The sequence below is a fragment of the Nematolebias whitei genome, chromosome 3 (genome assembly GCF_014905685.2).
Source record: "Nematolebias whitei isolate Nwh7 chromosome 3, NemWhi1, whole genome shotgun sequence".
Taxonomy (NCBI): Eukaryota; Metazoa; Chordata; class Actinopteri; order Cyprinodontiformes; family Rivulidae; genus Nematolebias; species Nematolebias whitei.
The window spans coordinates 36,875,676-36,899,311 of NC_056500.1; the positions used below are offsets into that span (position 1 = coordinate 36,875,676).

Here is a 23,636-nt window from a genome sequence, read left to right on the forward strand (position 1 = left end):
AGTTATTTTTCTACATAACTTAAAAACAAGTAGATAAAAAAAAATAATAATAAAATAAAAAATAAATATAAATCAGTGTTTCTTCTAGATCAGTTCCCTTGGCAGCGTGCTAGTTGTATTTTATGTTTTGTTTACAGTGGGGAGGAGAATGGGATGAAGTCACGTCTGTGTTGCCCGCCTACTAGCCTACTAGCCTACTAGCCTAGCGCTATGTTGATGTCAGTTTTTATTGACGGGGGAGTGTCACATTTGTGTTTAGCGCTGCGCGGCTGCGCTGCTGCGCTGCTGCGCTGTTGCGCTGTTGCGCTGCTGCGCTGCTGCGCTGCTGCGCTGCTGCGTTACATATCTACCAGTAATTGTCAACGGGGGGGGGGGGGGGGGGTGGAGCAATACGTCAGTAGCATTTTTGCTAGCATGTTTTTATTGTGCTCCGCGCTACATCAATACTGACAGTTGTTGACGGGGTGCTCGGTTTTGTTTAAGGGGTGGAGCATCCTGCTTGTATAATGGTAGGTGAAACACTGTAAAATAATATACTTTAAGGGTAAAGTTCCAAAGAGTGAAAACTAAAAGGCGTAGGTGGCTGAGTTGTTAGAGCAGACGTCCTCCAATATAAGAGTTGTGAGTTCAATTCCACCAGCTGTCACATGTTGAAGTGTCCCTGGGTAAGACACTGAACTCCTCATTACCTCTGACATGTGTCCCATCAGTGTATGAATGTGATAAAGCACTGATTAGTCTTTGTATAGATATACAGTAGTAGAGTGCTGTATGAATGGGTAAATGAGGGCACAGATTGTAGTGTAAAGTGCTTTTAGTGTCTTGATAAAACAGAAAAGTGCTATATATATTTCAAGATGGCGCCCGAGCTGGTGGCTTGCCGTTCACCTCTCTCCACTCTGTTTGTTTTTTTGCTATTTTTATCATTCTTCCTCAATAACATCAACTCACTGCTGGTGTATGATCGTGAGCAACTTCTAAATCTACAATTTTCCACAAAACATCTCGCCTCGTACGATCATTTCTACCGAGGGTCTGGGCCCCCACATCCACTGCTCGGGAGCGTCCCTGCTTACCTTCGCCGTGATGTTTTCCTGCCTGCACAGAAACATCGCTCCCGCCGCCGCGGGAGACGTGCTGGCCGCCTCGTGAGGCTCAAAGCGAGCCTCGCTCGCTCCTCAGCAACAGCTGACCACCGGACTGAGGATCCTCCACCTGGATGTCTCGCGGAGTCCTGCCCGCTGAAGAACGTGGGGTCGGAGGTGCGCAGCGGGCGCGCGCTCAGCTGCGAAGTTTCCGACAGTCTCCAGCTGATCGAGGTCTGCCTGGGTTCTTCATCTGCACCATCTCCTGCCACCCGATCGGTCTGTCCCAACGACCCTGCTGTGTCCGGCGGCTCTCGGACTCCGGCTGTTTGTCCCGGACCGCGCAGCGGGCGCGCGCCCAGCTGCGGTGGGTCCGAAAGTCTCCAGCTGATCGGGGCCTGCCCTGGCCCATCGGCTGCACCATCTACTGCTGTCCCGTCGGAGTGTACCAACGACCCTGCTGTGTCCGGCGGCTCTCGGATTCAGGCTCTTCATTCTGGACTTCGCGTCGGACGCGCGCGAAGCTGCGCTTCCTCTGGCCGGAGGAGGCGAAGGCCCGACGTAAACAACCTGAGGCCGCTGATCAGCGTCCTCCCCTCAACTTTTCCCCCAGCTGCTGGCCTAACAAGGTTTGCTCTCCTCAATGTGAGATCTTTATCAACCAAAACTTTTATAATAAATGACTTCTTCTGCTCCAATAACCTGGACTTCTTGTTTCTGACGGAGACCTGGCTTCCTCCTGGTGAGTCAAGCGTTTTTACTGAACTTGTGCCTGCAGACTGTACTTTTCTTAACTGCCCGAGGCCATCTGGAAGAGGTGGAGGAGTTTTAGCTCTTTTTAAGAAAATTTGGAAATGCAGACTGCTTCTGACAGCAGCTTTTGAGACCTTTGAGCTGCTGCATTTTGAACTGGGCCGCTCCAAACCCATCCTGGTTGCTGCTCTTTACAGACCCCCCAAATCATCAACAGGCTTCATCAATGAACTGTCTGACTTTCTCACTGGAATACTGTTAAAATACGACCGTGTGCTGATTCTAGGGGACTTCAATATACACGTCTGTTGCCCTGAGAAGCCTTTGGTGCAGGACTTTCTAAATCTGATCCACTCTCTAAACCTGGTGCAAAATGTTGTTGGCCCCACGCATCAGCAGGGGCACACTCTCGATATTGTTTTGTCTTATGGTGTATCTGTGTTAAATCTGGAAATTGGGGATGCTATCATATCCGATCACAAACCCATCTCATTTGAAATCTCTCTTGCTCGTGAGTCTAAATCCCCCACTCCACCTAGGACCTGTCGTGTATTCAACCCTTCAACCTCTGCTCGTTTTTCCTCTGCTTTTATCACCACTGCTGTTTCAACTCCTGATACCTCTGCCTGTGTCAGTACTCATGAGCTGCTTAGTCACCACAATGAGACCTGCACCAAGATCTTGGATCTGGTGGCCCCACTGAAAGTCAGGAAAGCAAGGAGAACCCAGTACCCGTGGATAAACGAGACCACCAGGGCAGCGAGACGACTGTGCAGGAGAGCAGAGCGCAAATGGAAAAAGGACCAACTCCAGGTTTCTTTCATTTTGCTAAAAACCTGTTTAAAAAATTACCAAAACACCGTCAAATCAGAAAAAAAACAAATACTTCTCCCAACTGATCAGTGAAAATAAAAACAACCCCCGCACCCTTTTCACAGCAGTAAATTCCATTCTTAATGGCCCTTTGTCTGAATGCATGGACGCCTCTGTGGACGTCTGTAACGACTTCACAAGATTCTTTGTTGGTAAGGTAGAGCTGATCAGATCTTCCATCCCCCGCTCCTCAGTTGACCCATCGGTTTTTGTCCCATGTTCAGCCACTTTCAGGAATTTCAATCCAATCACACTCCCATTGTTAAACAAAGTTGTTGGTCACATGAAACCCTCAGGCTCCCCTGCTGATCCAATCTCTCCCTCACTGTTCAAACAGGTTCTACCAGCGATTGGGCCCGCTGTTCTTAATATTCTTAACAGTAGCTTTGCTACAAGCGTGGTTCCACAGGCCTTTAAAAATGCAGTAGTCACTCCTTTAATCAAGAAACCTGGACTTGACCCCTCAGTGCACTCAAATTACAGACCAATCTCAAAGCTTCCCTTCCTGTCCAAAATCCTAGAAAAAATAGTCTTTACTCAGTTGAATCAATTTTTAACTGAGAACAAAATCTTTGAGGTCTTTCAGTCTGGTTTTAAGCAACTCCACAGCACAGAAACAGCTTTGGTTAGGGTTTGCAATGACATTTTAACTTCAAACGATTCTGGTCACTATGTGGTACTTGTACTCCTTGATCTTACTGCTGCTTTTGACACCGTCGACCACAGTATCCTCATCTCACGGCTCGAACACTGGGTTGGGATTACAGGAGCTGCTTTAGACTGGTTCCGTTCTTACCTCTCTGACAGGACTTTTTGTGTCAAGGTTGGTGAAAGTCTGTCCACTTCGGTCCCTCTTTCCTGCGGGGTCCCACAGGGCTCGATCCTTGGACCCCTTCTCTTCTCGCTCTATCTGCTCCCACTGGGATCCATCTTAAGAAAACATGCCATCTCATTCCATTGTTATGCCGATGACTGCCAGATCTACCTGCCACTGAAACCAGCCAGTGCTCGTTCCATCCACCCTCTCCTCAAATGTCTAGATGACATTAAGGCATGGATGACTTCAAATTTTCTCAGTTTTAACGACCAGAAAACTGAAGTCATCGTCTTTAGTCCTAGCTCAGCTGCCTCCTCAGATCCTGCAAACCTGGACTCACTTCAGCCCTATCTCAAGCACAATGTTAGAAATCTCGGGGTGGTCTTTGACTCGGATTTCAAGTTTGACAAACAGATCAGTTCAGTTCTGCAGAAAAGTTTTTTCCAACTGCGGCAGGTAGCTAAGCTCAAGCCAGTGTTATCCAGACCCAACCTTGAAACATTAGTCCATGCCTTCATCACAACCCGCCTGGACTATTGTAACTCACTTTATGCTGGGGTCAGTCAGGCATCCATTTCACGTCTCCAGCTCGTCCAAAATGCAGCTGCTCGGCTTTTAACTGGTACACGTAGGTCTGAGCACATCACACCTGTTCTGTCCTCCCTTCACTGGCTTCCTGTGCGATGCAGAATCGACTTCAAGATTCTCCTCCTGACATATAAGTGCCTAAATGGCCTCGCACCCCTCTACCTCTCCGAGCTCCTGGAACCATATGTTCCGTCTCGGGCCCTGAGATCATCGGACCAGCTTCTTTTGGTCGTTCCAAAATCACGCCTGAAGCTCCGAGGGGATCGAGCTTTTTCAGTCAGAGGTCCCAACCTGTGGAACAACCTGCCCCTCAACATCAGGCAGGCCTCCTCCCTCCTGATGTTCAAATCCCTCCTTAAAACGCACCTGTTTGCTCTGGCGTTTAATACTGTGTGAGTTAGTTTATTTTGTTCTGTGTTACCTCATTTTAAATTCTGTTGTTTTATGATTGACGTTTATTTTTACTGCTTGTTTTTCCTTAGTGTGATCATTAGTGTGTGTTATTGCTCCAGTAATTTTAATTCTGTATGATGTTTTTGTTTTGCTGCCTATGTTTTGCTACATTTCTGTTAAGCACTTTGATAACAGTTTATCTGTTTTAAATTGTGCTCTACAAATAAAGATGACTTGACTTGACTTGATATACGTAAGTACAGTCAATTTACTATTTACCAAATATGACTGACTTATTTGAATTTCTCAGTTATGATAAAAAAAAAACAAGTCCAATCCCATAGATGTTTGAAATTACATGGGAAACACTTTTGTGTCCCATTATCAAATTAATCAGTAAAACGAGATTATCTTGTACAGATTCAACATGAGAAATGTGCAGGCCTCAAGCAGAGACTTTACTGTAAGAGTTTCAGCTCCATCGTTTCTTCAGCTCAGCAGTCCTGGATAAAAGCTCAGCATGTGATACTGAAACCTACAAGAATTATTCCAAAGGTTTGCAAGCTAACAGCAGTTGCAATTACAAATAACAACAGGCAGTCTGGATGTATCAGTGAATTTTTAGCCCAAGGTTTCCTTCTTATTAAAGACAGATGAAATGAAAAAGAACAGCATGTATTACCTGGAGTGAGGGGTTTGAAATCCCTCCTAGTTCATTATGTCACCTACACAGAATAAACACATATTCTGTTTTACTCATCTTCTGATTGATTAGATATTGAAAATGTTCTGTCAGCATGTTTTGAAGAGTTACTCTTTTGATAATGAATGAATCACCTCGGTTGAAAGCTAATTATATTAGAGACACAACTTGGTTCTGCTGTCTTGCTCTCAGTGTTGGCCCCACTGGGAGACAGTCATGCAGCAACACAGCTCCACTACTTCATCTACCTACACTCATCAACTCACACAGCAAAGATTTCCATTGGCCATGCCCACTTACTTTAAATTAAAAATTTGCTCTGCCGCCAGCTGCCAAGACTCAGTCAGGCACACTTTCAGGCGCATGGAAAAGCGCACAGACAAAAAGTGATAGTGACAGGCACAAACCAAGTTACAAAGCTACCTGATCTGCAACGGCACGAGACAATTTGTCCATCCTGGAACCAGCCTCTGCAATCTTCTTAGCTGCATTGATCACATCTGAGGAGTTCTTCAGGGGGCCTTTGCCTCTGCAATAATTCAAAGAGAGAAAGAAAGAAAGAATACAAGACAGTGGAAAGACTTCCAGAGAAAATGGGCATGTGGCATTTTGAGACAATACATTTAATAATAAAATGTTTTGTTTTATATAAGAGGCTGTCTTTGTCCCTAATGAAGCACCTCAAAGATCTGTTGTGGACAAAGTAGGAAACAACATTTATTACAAACACATAAAATGTTTAATGGGATAAGAATGAGTGTTTGCATGTGCGTGACGTGTCATTTTTCATTAGTAATAAGAACATTTCTGTTCTGTTTGCTCATGCCATGTCTGAGTAACTGGGGTCAGTGCCAAGTAATAATGGTGCAGTCACAGCCCCGCAGCCACAAACTCTCATGACTAATCAGGCCTCTGATTTGTAATTATCGTGGGGGGTTATTTTGTTACGTGTCTTTTAATTGTAGATCACAACGTCACAAATGGAAAGGAAAGTTGAGATGTGCTAAACACACATCTATGCAGTCTCTGTATGTTGAGATTACCTGGTGAAATCTGTCATTTCCATCATGATCATACACATCTGCTTGGCTAGCACAATGATGTCATTCCCATTATCGTCCCACTTGGCAACTTCTGCATCCAACTTGCATTTCTCCTGTCTGAAGCTCTCCACCTGCTCAGCAATTTTTGCCTTCTCCTCCTGGGGAAGCTGTGCCATGATGGCCTGCAGGCAACATAAGAAGCAGAAGTATTAAAGAAAGAGAGGCAAACTTTGAACATGTAAAGCTGAGCTAAATATACGGGCAAGATGTATCAGGAAGAAAAATAAAACGATGAAGGAAATTAAGGTCAAGTAGAGAGTTACAGCTGGAAGAAAGAGCAGAAAAAGGGTGAGGAAGTAAAAAGAAGGAAAATTAAAGATAGCTCAATTCATGGTAGTTAACTTAGTTTATGTTTTCTCTACTTTAAGAAGCTCTATGAAACTACAAACTTGGGCAATAAATTGAGAGTCTTGCACTTCTGAAATGCTTCCAAATAAAGTTTGAAATTTTGCATTTATTGACTGGACCATTTCAAACCCCTTGACAACCCATACGTTTAAAAAGCTAATCCTTTCTGCCTTCATTTTTTTTCCCATCTATGAAAATACATTTGCTCTCTCAGCAGCCTTTGGGGGGCAGGCCCAAACTGGCATAAATCTTATGGCGAGGTCACAGGTGCAGTTAGGAGCCTGTATTATTTGGAAGATAAATGTATAATTACCTTGCCTCTTAGACCAGAGAATGAATAATGCATTTGTTCAACATTATGTCAGCGAGCTGAGGTGGAATGAAAAGTAACCTGGTTTCCATTAGGTCGATTCTATTGACTTGAAAGGTGCAGAGAGAAACTGGGTACAGTAAAAAAGAAAAAAGTCACCATCAGTTTTTTAACTCCATCTATTATTCACTGTCCTCCAAGAACATTAATGTTATAATAACCCTCGTCCCTTGAATCCCATCCCCCCAACAGCAAAGCTGGTGTGTGGGGTGGGATTCAGAGAGATGTGCATCACATTGCTTGTGTCTCCATGGTAGATGTGTCAGGAGGAAAATGAAAACAAAAAATATGGATGACATCCTCCTAAAAGTCTTTGAAAGGAAATGAGCAGGAAAGGGAAGGAGGGGTGAAGCCTGGTGAAAAATAGAAAAATTGAAATCACAGACAGAAACAGAGAGACATGGCGGCACAAGTTTCTCATCAACAGCCAAGAGATTCGTCAATGAGTTTTGGCCTACTGATTGCTCTTCTGAGTGCACTGGTGCAAAGCTTTGATGGTGGTTAGTTTATAAAAGAAAAAAAAAAAACTAAAACTAAATGGCATAAACAAACAAGCACAACCAGCGCCCCAAAAGCTCAGTGTAGCTTTCCTTTGCTGCTGGTGCCAAGACACACAAACAACAGCATGGAGGCAAATCCTATTAAACAGCATGTGGGGTGAAAACCCTGCTCGCATTTAAAACAAATGCCACGTTAATATGTGCTCAGACTGTACAACGAGGAATGAAGCATTCAAAGCACAAGTGACTCTAGCAGGGCACACTTCTGTTCACACAGCAGCTCTGTTTGCATGTGTTGCTTTGAATTACCGGGGCTTAAGGGTCCTAGGGCACCTGTTTCCTTATTCATTTAATCTGTGACTAAATGTGTAATACATATGCCTGCCCATCTACACATTAAATTAACATGCTATAGATAAATTCAGTAATGAGTTTGCCCTGACATACATACATATATATATATATATATATATATTTTTTTTTTTTTAAATTTATATATTTTTTTGAGGGCTGTGGTAGCTCGGTGGTCTGTGGTTACGTCAGGAAGGACATCCGGCGTAAAAATAACTGCCAAGTCTTCGTGCGATTTAGTCCACTGTGGCGATCCCTAACGCAGGGAGCAGCCGAAAGAAGAAAATATATTTATATATATTACACCCAAAAATGAACAGTAAATGTAAAATAAATACAATAAAAAGTGGTACACCAATGCCACCTGTTGCTTAGGGACTTGAATAGTGAATGTTTGTAGTTTTCAAGATAAATGTTTTTTTCTGGACTGGAACTGAACAGGACAGATCCTGACAAGTGAAGGGAGCAATTTTATTCATTACCAGGTACAACGGTGGAGCCACGGGGTGGCCAGTGGTGGCTTTGGTCTTCATAGATTTGTCTTTGACCACTAGTATAAAAAGTAAAACAGAAGTTTTTCTCAAATGATAGGGGTGGTGGGTTTGCATAAATTTATGGTGGTGGCCATCTTGGATTTCAATGTGGTGAAAACTTTGCGCAAGTGGCGTTAAATTATTTTCTTCGAGAGCTAAGTAGCAAAGCTACAAGCTAACTACGGCCGGCTTGCCGTAGTGTTGCCGTATTCGGACGCATGCACAAAACGCTGTGTTCCGTCGAAAGTTGCTTTTTTTTTCCGTCGAAAGTTAAAGTAAGCGTTGGTCATCTTTAGAGAAACCTGCTCTCTGATCTGTGAAAAGAACGCTGTGTTGTGTGATTTTACTGACAGACCCTCTGGTCAAAGCCATAGTCATTTTGTGTCAGTTCTCCATTAAAGCGGAAGGAGACGCCAACTAGAGCATTGGAGGGTGAACTGTTTTCAGTGTAAAATGCTGCTCTGTTGCTGTTCATTTCTCAAGTGAGAATCTTGGAAACTGTTAAGAGTTAACATATTCTTTTGTTTAAAACATATGGCTAAAACTACATTTGATATGTTTTGCACTACAAGAAAGAAGCTTAATACTTGATTTGTTTATTATTTAAAAACTCTCTGGACCTAGAAGTGGAATTTTCTTAATTCAAAATATATGATGGCAAAAGGACACCCTACGCTTTTTAAAAATTCATATTGCAAGTTTTATAACAAAAACATATTGCAATATATATTGTTATCGCCACCCTTCACAATACATATCGTGTATTGTATACTCCTTAGATAGAGAACTTTACTAATTGGCTTTCATGTATATGAATGTATCTGTAAAGTGCCCTGAGATAACTTTGTTGTGATTTGGCGCTATATAAATTAACTAAATTGAATTGAATTGAATATGAATTTTATGCCATATCACACATTCCTAGTGCCCAGTGGAGCAGATGGTGAGGATTAAGGGCCTTGCTCAATGGGTGTTTGCCCCAGAGTGGGGCAAATAGGGTGGCGCTTCACCTTTCCCACACACATTTTTATGTTGTCAGTCCAGGGAGCTGAACTGGCAACCTTACGGTCACAGGCCCACCTTCTCTAACACCACTGCTCCCCCTATTCTATGCTGTTTAACTTCAATTTACATAATAAGACATTTAGGTTTTATGCTTTAAACTATAATTTATATTTTTAATGATATTATTGTGCAAACAACAATTCAACTGACTGACTTTAAAGGTTCTTCTCCTCTCAGCTTGAAGTTATGGCTCGTCAGTAGTTCCTTGGATTATGGTCTCAGATACATGATGGTGGAAGGAATACTTTCCAATGCCCAATCAACACCAATAATTTGGACTGTGCTGTCACATTCAGCAGAACTTTGTGAACTCTGGAGTAGGAGGCAATAATTAACATATTTGGTGTTCATATCATTCATGCAGTCAACTGTTGAATCATTAATTATTTACCCATTCCTATAATTGAATTGAACTGTGTACAGCTGGTGTTGCAGAGATGAGCATCCATGGTTTTGCTGAATGCCAATATTGTGAGTGAGATAATGTAAATGTAGATTGAGATGCATTAAATATTCTGTGTGGCAAATTCGTAGAGTGGAATGAGAGCATTTCTCCAACATCCTCTGTACAAACAAAAAAGGAACATTAAATCAAAGCAGATGTCTCTCCTGCACAAATAAAAAGAAACTAAAGTCTCTTGAAACTCAACATTTTCGACTGAAAAACTCCCTGGCTTTAAACAGGGTTCAAGGGAAGCAGCGGAGAGAAAGAAAGGGATTTGGTGAGGGCACCAATTCACTCTGAAAATGGTGTGACAAAAGCGAGCGTGTCAGGGAGGAAAGGGAGAGAAAGGGGGTTTCTGAACACAAAAGAAAGCTGCAGCACACGGGTAAACACATGAGCCAATTGGGACGTCAGGGGAGCAGGAAGGCTCTCGGTGCTGCACCCCCATCCACCTCCTCCACGGCTCTCTAGAATTCACTTATCCCCAAATCCCTTCCCCTTCTTTACTGATAACAACAAGGAGCGGGCCTTGGGAGCTTAACATAGTGGTAAATCCAGCCGAGGGAGCGCAGTGCCAATACACTCTGCGACTAGGCTACGTCTTCGGGGATTATAGAGCTTTTCGGGTTCCTTCACCAAGTGCACCGTCTTGAAATTACTTTAATTTGTTTCATTTGAAATAAACTGCCCAGACACTCAGAGTTCAATTTTATGGATGACCTATCAGCATGGTTATCGAATCACTGTGTTTAGACCCGTTTACAGTGCGTTTGGCTGCCTGTGAGTTATCCATGGCATGTCGCACAAATGGAGTTTTTGTCTGCATGTTTTCCAATAAAGATATATTCAGGCCTTCTTCTTCTTCGCATTTTTTTGTTACTTTTTTCCTCCCCCTTTATTAACTTTGTCTGTTGTGTCAGTATAATAAATTGACAAGTGAAGCCATTGAAAAGTAAAACCCCAGGAAACGTAAGCTCCAAAGACTGCGCAAACCTGTGTAAGAAACAGAAAAACTGCGATCTTCAGGGAGTGAAGCTGAGATATAATGCATGTGTCTTTTGTGTGATATCCACACACTGGATGGGCTTGGAGGGATCACAAACTGTAAACTTCAGTGTACTCGTGTCAGCTCCTGTGGAGAAAATGGATTAGGCTTCCTCTTATCTGTCTGAAGAGGAAGACAGCACCAGTGTGGACATGCCACGGCCGTGAGAGCACAACAAACTTCATCCTGACACAATACGCTGCAGCAGATTGTGCAGATCACCACTGGTTTCCAGCGTAAATATGTTTTATGAATGTGCATCTGACATCTGTGTGCTTTCAAATTTGAAATTGCTGAGGGCAGGAAACTGCCTGCTAGTGCAAAAACAGGCGATATCAAAACAGGGTGAGGGAAATTTGTCAGTGTGCCAAAACATGCACACTTTATTCGGGATAAATCTTCTTTGAAAGTGGGCTGTGATCCTTTGAAATGAATAAATATGTGGGACTTTTTCCTATATTTATATGATTATCAGTTTTAAGAACATGAATATGTGCTAATGCACTTGAATCCAGTTTATACTATGGTATTACAGTTACAAGTTAGACAAAGAGACATGGTGCGACTTCAAACTGTTCCCCAATAGAGCTGCCCACTCAGAGCTTAGCCAAGTGCCAAGAAAACTAGTTAACAGTTTGTTGCAGTAAAGCTTGTTTGTGTTCAAGCATTGGTGCATCTTAGCTCAGATGGCCCTGCAATGTTACACTGCGGGAGCTTTAGTAGGAGTATAAATACAACAAACCAAAAGTACTTCACACCCAGAAAACCCCCACAGGCTTTCTGGATCAGCCAGAACCTGAGTTTGTTCTTAATGATGAGGTCCAGATTTTTTAAATCAAACTTTAATGAGTCCATTTAAATAGTTTACAAAGTGATTTGTTCTTTTTAACCATAAAAGTCATAGCATTGAAAAACAGTTAACTAGATAAAAGTTAAAAAGTGTACCTGCTGTAAAAATATCTACATTTCGCCAAAATTACTACTGTAATAAATTTGTGAAAACACAATTTCACAATATTGTAGTTTTTTTTACACTTTGCTTCTATTTTATTTATTTATTTTTGTTTTTTCATAAATAAATATTGACATTGTGGCATGTGTTTTTAATTTCTAAAAGAATGGAGATGTGCTTGATTTTTACCATGTTTTTTCTTCTTTCGGCTGCTCCCTTCTTCAGAGGTCTCCACAGCAAACTATCTTGCACCAAGATTTGGCAATTGTTTTCATGCCGGTTGCTCTTCCTGACACAACCATAGAGCACTGAGCTACCACAGCCCTCTGTGTGGAGCAGAGAGCTGTCAACTAGGGCGCCCAGCATAACGGATGGTGGGGGTTAAGGGCCTTGCTCAATGGCCCAGAGCGGAGCAACAGAAGGTGGAGGCAGGTGTGGGTACTTCACCTTTTCCATCCACAATTTGATGATGTGGGTCCAGGGAGTTGAACCGGTGACCTTCTGATCACAGGCCCACCTTCTCTAACCTCTGCACCAGCACTCCTCCAAATACTTTTTATTTTTAAAACCATGTTTACTGTAAATAAGAGCACTGAAAAAAAACATCTAAAATATCTCATACTGTTGAACTGTTCAGATTTATTCACACGTTAAATGTGTTGAAGCGATTGTTGCTTATTTTTTGAAAATCAGTGACTGTGCATAATGATTACTTGAAACCACTTCTGCATTATTTCACATGTCTGATCTAAAGGATTGCAGTTTTCACCATTAAAAGAAGCCACAGTGACAATAACTAATCTCACTGCCAGGGCAGAGGTGTATGTGTGATATGAGTCCAGGAATGAGAGGGAGGAGGTTGGGGTGGGTGGATGGGTCAGCGGTGTGTGCAGTGTTGCTCATCAGGAGTCTGTTGTTTGTTTCCTGTCATGGCAGAATGACAGGGATGCAACATTTTACTGCAGAGTAGGTGTTTTACATAAATAGAACTAAGTATTAACATTGAAATAAAGACAGAAAACATAAACTTAGTGATTTCTAAAAAGGAAAAAAGTTGTCATTTCAGTAGTAAAATGTACATCATCATCTTCAGTGTTGCTCAGAAGTCAGTCTCTGTTTTTCACAGGTAACCAGCAGATTTAGGCAGGAAACTTGCTGCATTACAAAGCCAGTTTGCCGACTTCTACATTTACAATAGGATTAATGTGACTGTATTATTGTTCCTAGTGGCTCCTTATGGATGAAATGGTTTCCTTCAACTCATGTTCTGAGATTTTATTTTTAAAAGAGGTTACAAAATATGTGCATTTATCAAAAATAAGAAGTGGTTTCAATTAGATTTAGTTATCTAGTTTGGAGCATTACCCCTATGTGTGCAGACTGTACAGAGACCTAAGCAGGTCTGGCTACAGGGAGAGGAATTGAGCCAAGTCACAGCGCTGCCATCCACAATCCATTCAACATGCAACACACCGCAAGAGCCTGTGTAGCTGGAGGGGAGCAGGCGCTGATACCCTCTTAATGTCCTTTAAGCTGGGCCCAAGTGAAAAATTGCTAATGTGCAACAAAGCTCAGACCCCAGTGATTGTGGCTGAGGCCTTGGCACAACACAATGCTACATTTTGGGCAGTGTCTAAAGGGAGTTGGGTAATTACTACTTGCTTTGTGATTGTAATTTTGCACCTGCCATCCCTGAATGGTATTTATTTCAAATAGGATAATTTAAACACCATGCAAGTGGTGGTGGATGAACTGATTCATGTGCAGCTGGGGAACTGAAGTGGATGTAGGGGTGAATTACTTGCACTTCAGCCTACATTTGAACCTTCAAAACTGCCGTTCTTTTCTTCAAACCAAATACGTGTAATGTTTGCTACAGGTTATAAAACTAGGACACGGCTGAAAACGTGAAGCACAGCAGGAAGTTATTATCTGCTCACCCGGGCACTCTGTCCTGCAATAAGCTGGTCATCTTCAGTTTGGACACTGGTCCTGCTACGAGTATCATAGTCCTCCTGTTCAAAGTCAGAGTCGTCTTCCAGCTCCTCTGGTGTCTGTAAGAAGCACAATGGAAAAGTCAGACAACAGAAAATAAGGAAAGGCAAAAAAAAGGAATTCAATTTTCTACATTGACAGCTCAAACTGCAGTTTTTTTTATTTTTTTTTTTACTTCAGCATCCTTTGTGTGGAAATCTTGCATTCTTGTCATCCAGTTGTCTGTTTTGGTTTTTTGTATGCAATAACTGAAATAATTCTGAACCCAAGCAAACCCATCATATACGAAGAAATTCAACATGAATCAGATTTAAATTGTCTGAGAAAATTGTTCTAGAAGGTATTTGTTGAAAGGCTGAAAAATAAAAACAAAAATGATAGAAAGAAAAAAAGCTCAGAGAGCTTTTTCTGGAATAAATGCCTACATCCCTCAATCAAAGTCATTTGTCAAAAAACAAAATGACCTAATTAGACAATAACTAACACAAATCACTGAGCTCAGCTAAGAGGTGGACAAACAGTAAAACCAGACAAAAGCCTAGTTTCAAAACTATTTCAGTCCACCTCAACCTGTTCCCATGTATTCTGTGTATTTTTGGAATATCACATATAGTATGTCAGACATTTGCATTGAATATTACAGTAGTCCCTCGTTTATCACGGGGGATTCGTACCCTGAAGCCCCGTGATAAGTAAAATAATGCGAAGTAGGAATAATAGTACAAGTGGTAAGTAGTAGTTTATTTTAGTATATATATATATATATATATATATATATATATATATATATATATATGAAAAGGCGTTTAAAACCCTTTCCACTCTTGCAATATTCTAAATGTTTCTAAACTCTAAATGCTCTAAAAGAGCACAGAATGTCATGATCTCTGCTCTCTCTGCCACGGCTGCTCTCTGCCAGCACTCTTGGCCACACCCATGGAGATATGACATTCTGCAGGAGGAAGCTTCTCCTGCAGCTGTGGACTGCACACTGGTGCTAAATAATTTAAAATACTTTATTTTAAATAAGAATTCCATGCCAATCGTGCGGCTCAGTCATCTATTAGCCAATTGTGTGTCATGTCCAATTTTACTTTGAAAAACAACAATAGAGTTGGTGAAAAACGAACAGCAAAGTAGCGAGGGACTACTGTACTCGCATACAAAATAGCATCTAAGCCTGTTTGTACAAGGCCTGGGTTCACAATAATGGCTGCACATGTGCTAATTCAAGAAGGTGTGGCCCATATAAAATTCTGAAGTTATATTAACCTTACGTTAAAAAAAACGCATGCAATGCCTAATTGATAATAATTTGGATTTAAAAAAAAAAAATCACAACTGTTAACACTGCTGCTTAAAATAATCACACAGCATAAATATTATTATAGTTTTAATTTTGATTATGGAAAATTAATGGAAGGTCTAAATAATAATACAAACTTAATCCCAGCTATAAAATAAAATGCAGACCGATAGGTTGATGCTGGCTTGTCTCTGTAGCAACCTCCAGAAGGCTCTTTGACATGAAAGATATGCTAACTTCTGTAATTTGTTGAAAATATTTAGTTTAAAACTGTTACTTTAGAAAGAAAGAAAAAAATGGTTGGCAACTTTGTGTCAAAACAATTTGTGTTTTTCCTGATGCATGCTCAATAATCCAGGTAGAAAAATCCAAAAAAGTTAAGTCTGGTCCTCTGGACATACATACAGAACACCATGGACTTTGTGGACAAGGTGAGGGATGTCATCATGGAGACTGATGAAACAATGGTCTCTTTTGATGTCACATCACTCTTTACGTGCATTCCTGTTGATGATGCAGTAGAAGTGGTCAGTTTAAGATTAAAATCAGACACCACTCTGAGCAGCAGGACCACGCTTTCCACAGAACAACTGGGTCAACTCTTGAAACTGTGCCTGCAGTCAACCTACTTCACATACGGGGAGCAATATTATAGGCAGAAACATGGGTGTGCTATGGGGTCTCCAGTTTCTCCTATTGTTGCCAACCTGTACATGAAGGAGGTAGAAAAGAGAGCCTTGACGTCCTTTTCAGGGACTCCACCAAGTCATTGGTTCAGGTATGTTGACGACACCTGGGTTAAAATTAAATCTCAGGAAGTCCAACATTTTACTGACCACATCAACTCTGTGGATAAATACATCAAGTTCACACGAGAAGATGTAAAAAATGGCAGGTTGGTTTTCTTGGACTGTGAGGTCTCAGTCTCTGATAGAGGACATTTGCAAACTGAGGTGTACCGCAAACCCACCCACACAGACCAGTATTTGCAGTTTGACTCCCATCACCCTTTGGAGCACAAGTTAGGAGTCATCAGGACTCTGTACCACAGAGCAGACAGCGTCCCCACTAGCTCAGGAGCCAGGCAGAAGGAGAAATCCTACACAAGACAGGCTCCTCGTCTGTGTTCTTTGTTTAAAACAGGTCTCTCTTGTAAAAGAGCCCTCGTGGCTCAATGAGACTAGCCTGTATTAATAAAGGTTTAATGAATGAATGAAGCAAGAACATAAATCTTAAATGCCAAACCATACCATATGAAAAATATTGTAGTTGAGCGACAAACTTTTCAATCACCCACCAAGTAGAATATCTGCACTGATACAGATGTTCCTGAAGAATACATAGGAAGGTGTGCATGTGTTGACATGTTTGTTGTGTTTGTCTGAAAACAAGGAAGCTGCAGATTTATCATCAACCTTTCAAAAACTAACAGTTTAGTCTCAAGTACGCTGGCAATTTCTTTAATCATAAAATAAATTATTGTCATTATTTGTATGAACACTGATGTTTTTTCATGATCATTTAGTTGATAAATAATTTATTTTGTCTGGTTTTGCAAACTACTATGCCCTTCCTGACTTATTATAATAACCTCAGGGCTAGATTAAAAAAAAATAGAAGTCAAGTTTTATTTGCTCTGGCGTTCTTTAGCTGATTCGGCTCAGATTCAAATTGATTTTCACCCAGCACTGCTTGGATCAGGCCAAACACATCTATTTATCACATTGGGAGCCGGTTTGATGCAATAAAAACATAGAGGAACACTCAGCGTCTCATTGGTCGGGTCTCTGATTGATGGTAGGTCTATCCAATTGCATAGAGACTTTTAATTTTGCCTCATCAATACCTTCCTTGAACGTTAAAACTGAACAGAGGTACTGGAGTAATTTGTATTTGTGCATTTTAATAAGCATGCAAACCAACCAAATGGTCCAAAATATAATAACATTGTCAATGCAAATTAAATTAGCATTTTAAAATGTATTGTTACATCCATATTGGTGAGACTGGTAGTTTTTCCTAATGAGAACATAATCAAAAATGGACAATAACATCCACAATGGTGCGACACAGAAAAATACTCAGACATGTTTACTTGTAGGGGGCGCTATCATTAAGATGTCTGCATTTGGTCCTCTAACTTCGAAAACATAGGTCGCAACATTTTTTGACTTATATCGTCACAATCCGTCGTCTCTACTAAGTCCTATGTTAAAGGTCGTGCACATTTGTGCCTAAATAATTTTTTACTACGTTGCAATTTTTGTGAAAACTACTATTGATTTTTTCACAAAGGTTTAAAGCTTAATAGCCATCAAACGCAATCTTCTTAAATCTAGATAGCATGCTGAACGTAGGTTCTCGAGGATAAGTAGTTATTTTTAAAATGCATAAGTTATGCCTGGGCAAAAAGTTTTAGCAAGCTAGCTAAAGACAAATTCAGCCATGGCTTCAAAATAATAGATAATACAATTAAATTCATACTATTGTTATGGGAGTTCATTTTGAGTTAGTAGACCAGATTTGACCATTATTGAGCCATAGGGGATGCTAGTATAAACCATAAAAAGATTTCCCACAAAAATGGGTAATCGGATATGTATGAAAATTTACATCAACCTTTTAGAACAAAGCCATGAGCTTACACCTATAATATAATTATGTACAAGTGGCCATGGCCTGTTTGCTCTTAAAGAAAAAATTAAAAAAAAATCACAAAATCAGTAATGGAGTCTAAACTTTCAGATTTTGAGTTTTTCATAGAAAAAAATAAAGTATGCCAACTTCTATATAATTGTAAAAGTACATCCATTAACCTATAGGTGGCGCTAGCATTACGACTAAAACATTTTGGTCTGTAACTAAATCTAAGCCCCATTTTTGGCTTTTTAGTTGCCTTTAAAAATAAAAGTATACTTTATTTTCTTGTGAGTTTGTTTTTTAAATGTATTATTTTTATGCAAATTGGCATAATGGGCAAAACCTTTGAAAAAAAAAATATATATATTACAAGATCTCAAACCCAATGTGCATAAAACTTTGTATACACAATCTAGAGTAGTCTCTTTTTAAAATTATTTGGGAAAAGTTGCTTTTTCAGAGTTATATTTGTGCATATTTAGGCTAGCAACATAGCGTCACATAAAAATGGCCATATCTAATCTATTTAAACATTTAGAAGCATCAAACTGATAACATAAGTACATTTTGCAGTTCCGAGTATGCTCCAATTGTTTATAATTACCAAACATTGGGGGGAGCAAAAAAATGCACAGTGCTGAGGTCCATTATCATCAAATTTAAATTAAATTCCTATTAATCAAATTCATCATTAGATTTATTAAAGCTGTTTGTAGTGAAGCGTTACAGTACAGATGCTAGGACTGAGCTGCTACAATCTCCGCTCCCTATCCAGAAATAGCAGAGCTATGTAGGTGTGGGGGGATTTGGTAGGCATGGCTCATGGTTCTGTTGACAGGGTGGGACACCCTCCACAATCTTATGATTTTGTGTGAATTTTTTAATGGTAGTCCCATACTGACCTACAATTTATTTGTTTATTTATTTATTTATTTATTTATTTATTTATTCATTCATTCATTTAAAAGAATCAAACAAACAACCCCCCCCCCCCCCCCCCACACACACACAAATTCATCAAAAAGAAAAAGAAAAAAACTTTGAATGAAAAGGGTGCAGAAAGAAGAAGAAAATTCTTATATCTGCCCCTTATTTAAAAAAAAAAAAATAAATAACCTAAACAAACAACTCAGGCTTGAACAATCCCCAAAGTGAAAACGAAAAACATCAGACATTCTTCACATGGTATCATACTTTCCTAACAATTTTAACTTAATCATCTTTTTAAACATAAATTGTTTTAGACATTTTTATGGTGATATCAAGGCAATTCCACAATCATATTCCCTGAATTACAATGCAGCTCCTTCAGATTAGTTCTAAATGGAGGTTTTACAAACATTTCCAGTCCCTTAAGGTTATAGTGACTCTCTTTTTTAACAAATTTTAATTGAATATTTGGGGGTAATGTTTTTTATGAGCTTTATACATGACTTCCAAAATACTATATTCAACTAAATCATAAAATTTTAGTAATTTCAACTGATGAAATAATATATTTGTTGGGTGACCATATCACTTCCTACTAATAATTCTTATAGCTCTTTTTTGTAAAATAAAAATAGGATTATAATTGTTTTTCATGCTTTTCCCCAAACTTCAATACAATAGATTGAATATGGAACAATCATTACATTATACAATATATACAAAGCTTTGTCATTCAAAAACTCTTTTACTTTATACAGTAATGCAATTGATTTTGTTATTTTTATTCTTAATTTACATGAGATTTCCATGTCAGCTTCTCACCAATAACAACACCCCAAAATTTTATTTCATTAACTCTATGAATTTCAATACTGTCAATTTTAAATGGGCCTGTGATCATTTTATTTCTATTAATAAATATCATGTAGTTTGTTTTTTCCAAATTTAATGATAACATTAAGTTGGAACCAAGTTTGTATTTTTACAAATTCTGCCTGTATCATCTCTTACATACGTTCAATATCTTCACCCGAACAAAATAACGTGTTATCATCTGCAAATAAAACACACTTCAAAGCCCTGACACATCAATCGGATCATTCACATACAAAATAAACAACTGTGGTCCCAACATAGACCCCTGAGGAACTCCACATCCATTAACACAAAATTCAGATCTTACATCATTTACCTGTACAAACTGTCTCCTATTATTCAAATAACTGGATACCCACTGTAGTGCAAATCCTCTAATGCCATATTTATTCAGTTTTTTAAGGAGAATGGTGTGGTCAATAGTGTCGAAGGCCTTTTTTAAATCAACAAAAATGCTAACACAATACTGTTTTTGATCAGCAGCATTTGTTATCTCTTCTATTAGTTCCGTGAGAGCCATTGATGTTGAATTATTTGCTCTAAACCCATATTGACTATTAATTAAAATATTCTGTTCATCCATGAATGGATCTAATCTGGTCACAAATACTTTCTCTAATATTTTTTGGAAATTGTGGCAACAAGGATATTGGTCTGTAATTAGTGAACACACATTTCTTATAAAGAGGAACTATCTTTGCTAGTTTTACATTTTCTCAGATTTTTCTTATTGAAAATGATACATTACATATACATGTAAATGGTTCAATAACATAACTCATTATATCATTTACAACCATCATGTCCATGTCCATCCAGTCTTTTGATCTTTTATCTGCAAGAGTTTTTACAATACTCAGAATTTCTTCTTTATCAGTGTCACCGAGAAAAATGCTGTTGGCACAACCCATGACTGTATGACTCACATCATTATTTGCATTTGGTATTTTAGCTGCAAGACTTGGCCAACATTCACATACTATTAATTTAATTAATTTACTATTTCATTTTGATCGTAGATTTTCTTGTCATCTTTTACAAAATACTGTGAAATATCTGATCCTTTATTATACTTTATGATTTTTCAAAACACTATTCATTACTCCCATGTTGCTTTCATATCACCCTTACTTTTGTTTAAGTCACTTTTATATTCTTTCTTATGTTTTCCTATAATCCATACCAGTTTGTTTTTATACTTCTTGTATCTCTCTTCTGTTTCTTTTGTTCTTAATTTTAAGAAACATGAGTAAAAGTAATTATTTTTTTACAAGCATTTCTTAACCCTTTCATTATCCATGGCTACAAAATGTTTATATCTCAAAATCACTTATACTGATTGCTACCAAATTGGATGCAACTTTTTAGGACCACAACTTAAGTTCATCGGTTCAATTGAGTAATGATTTGCAAAAGTGGGTGTGGCTTGTTGATGATACACTACAAAAAGTCATGACCATACATCGTTTCACAGAGGTAACTTTTACAAGACTAATTATTTGATGTATACCAAACTGTTTCGATGCTCTACCCATCTGAAATTTAAAATATATTTTATTTATTTGTGGATGAGGATATCAGTAAAATGCTAAGTGTGATTAAATTAGCATCCCTTTTTTTTAATCCTATGAAAATTAGCAGGCACATTTTCCAGGCTGTCTTAGTCAAACCATTAGATTTTTGTTGAAATAGATTTAATCCATTGTTTGTTTGTTTTTTTATGTTATTGATATACACCCATTATAATTAACTTTTTAAAATTATTATTTAACGATTGAGGGTTTGGGAAAAAAAGTGTATATTCACAATCCATAATCAAAAAAAATAATTATTTCTTAAGTTTACAATAATCTTGCAATTTTTTGTGAATAATTTAAATTTGCTCTATAGGCTCTGTGCTTTGCTCTTATATTATTATTTATTAATACCTTTATTTTACCAGGAAGAAACCCATTGAGATCATCAGTCTCTTTTACAAGGTTGTCCTACAACAACTGATTTAAAAAAAGAGGATAAATGACAGTTATAATGTGGATTCATCCATCCAACAAGTTTTATATGTTTTCAGGTCAGATAGAGTACGTGCACCAATACTCATCAACAAACAGGTGCACGTGTCCACTAAAAATAGCCAGTGGCCAGTGATCACGTGATTCATCTGAAGCTTAAGACTTTTTTTTTTTTTTAACTCTTTCAACCGAACGGTCAGTGGACACGCGCGGCTGATGATCCTGTTGTCCATTTGAGCTTAACAGGACTTTTTTTAAACCTCTTTCAACCGGCCGGTCGGACCTGCCACCTCCTCAACAAGTAGATTAACACAATTTTATATTGTGCCTTTTTATTTAATTTTCTTTGTGCTGTAGGATTCATAGAACCTCATCAAAAGTCCAACACCAACCCGGCTCACCCATCAAGCACATTGTTATGCCCCGACCTGGCCCAAATTTCTAATCGGGTCGGGCTAGGCCTGGGCCCGGGCACAGACATGCCACCTCAACTATGCGCTGTCTTGGACAAAAAAAAAATCTCATTATATAGTGCAACTCTTACCCACATGAAAATTTTGCAGCAAAAACATTAACGTTTTCTTGCATTCCCTGTTGAATTCCAGTCCAGAAAACCACTCATCTTGACAACTGCAAACGTTCCCTTTCTAAATTCTTCAATGACATGGGACATCAGCACACAGCCTTTTCACTGTACATAAATTATTTACTATGTGTAATATTACCAGTGGACTAACAAATGGTCCAAACAACCATGTTATTTCATTATATGTCACAGAGAGATGCCATGGTATTGTAGTGAACTAGGCCTAAGGTCAAGTCCTGACCTTAAGGACCTTATGGGACAGAAACTGTCATTTCATTGATTTGAATCCAGAAATACAGGTTGACCCATCCTAAGACTTTCTTTCTTGAATTAATCAAGTGAAAGAGACTACTTTCGATTATCATTACCATTTTACAAATGTTTGATAATCAAATTGTGTTAGTTCAAACAATGTTTAAATGTTGAAGTGAACTACTCATTTTTAAATCAACTGTGAAACAGTAATAACGATTTTTAATCCTCATTCAAAGTGAAATCAAGTTGGAATATGTTACAGAGTAATGATTCAATTTCTTGATCGTCTGTTTGAAATGAGCAAGTGGTGTAAGTTGGTCAAAGTTCAAGTTTCGGTCAACTGCAAGTTTACTGAAAAAGAAATGTCATGTTTAACTTTTACAGCAAGATACTAGAGAAGTGACTCCACGAAGTCTGAGTTCTTCATAACAATCTTCTGTCTGTTCTTAAACAATCTTAATCTTTTTCCTTGACTTTTCATAACACCTTACATCACAAAACACACCTCTGTTTTGGTCCATCGACCAATCAGAAACTCCCAAATGAACCGGAAATAGAGCTCTTTAAATGTTGGTACTTCCTAGTTCAACCCAGTTGGAGTCGAGAGTGAGTTCTGCAAGAGGTTCCACCTCCAGTTGGAGTCGGGTGGAGAGTTTGCAGCTCCAGTCGTTTGGGAGAACAGAAGTCCAGCCATGATTCAAAGCTCTTCCGAGTATTGGGGATTATGACTTCTTCCACCTCTGAGTGGAACTCTGACGGACTCCACTCATGTGAAGTCCACTCGTGAGGTGAACTGTTGTTGACGAAGTCCCGCCACCACTCCGGACGGTTCTCTGCCATCCTACGGAGACGCTGGACCGGTAGCGTGACTGGAGCTCCGCTTCCACTGATTCATCGTCAGAGAGGTAATGAGTCGAGTTCACTACCGAGCGTACCGAGGAAAGCTGGGTCGAATGGAGGGTGCAGTTCTGTCCAACACTTTTCACTTCACCACACACAATCTCCCTCCCTCTAAACTTCAATCTTTAAACTCTTCTATCTGCTAAGAAATTAATCCAGATATTTTTAGAAATGTCTGAAGCAAAGTTTTCAACCACCGCCGTGTGGTTAATGTC

General features: G+C 39.3%; 1 protein-coding gene across 1 annotated transcript in view; it reads right to left on the minus strand.

The window, feature by feature from the left end:
• The window catches only part of ctnna2 (catenin (cadherin-associated protein), alpha 2), a 488,266-nt gene that overhangs the window by 18,450 nt on the left and 446,180 nt on the right, over positions 1 to 23,636 (minus strand). The window contains exons 14-16 of the mRNA XM_037698244.1: positions 13,865 to 13,978; positions 6,256 to 6,437; positions 5,636 to 5,741 (exon numbers count right to left, since the gene is read on the minus strand). Coding sequence (XP_037554172.1) covers positions 5,636 to 5,741; positions 6,256 to 6,437; positions 13,865 to 13,978 — 402 coding nt within the window. The remainder of the gene's footprint in view (positions 1 to 5,635; positions 5,742 to 6,255; positions 6,438 to 13,864; positions 13,979 to 23,636) is intronic.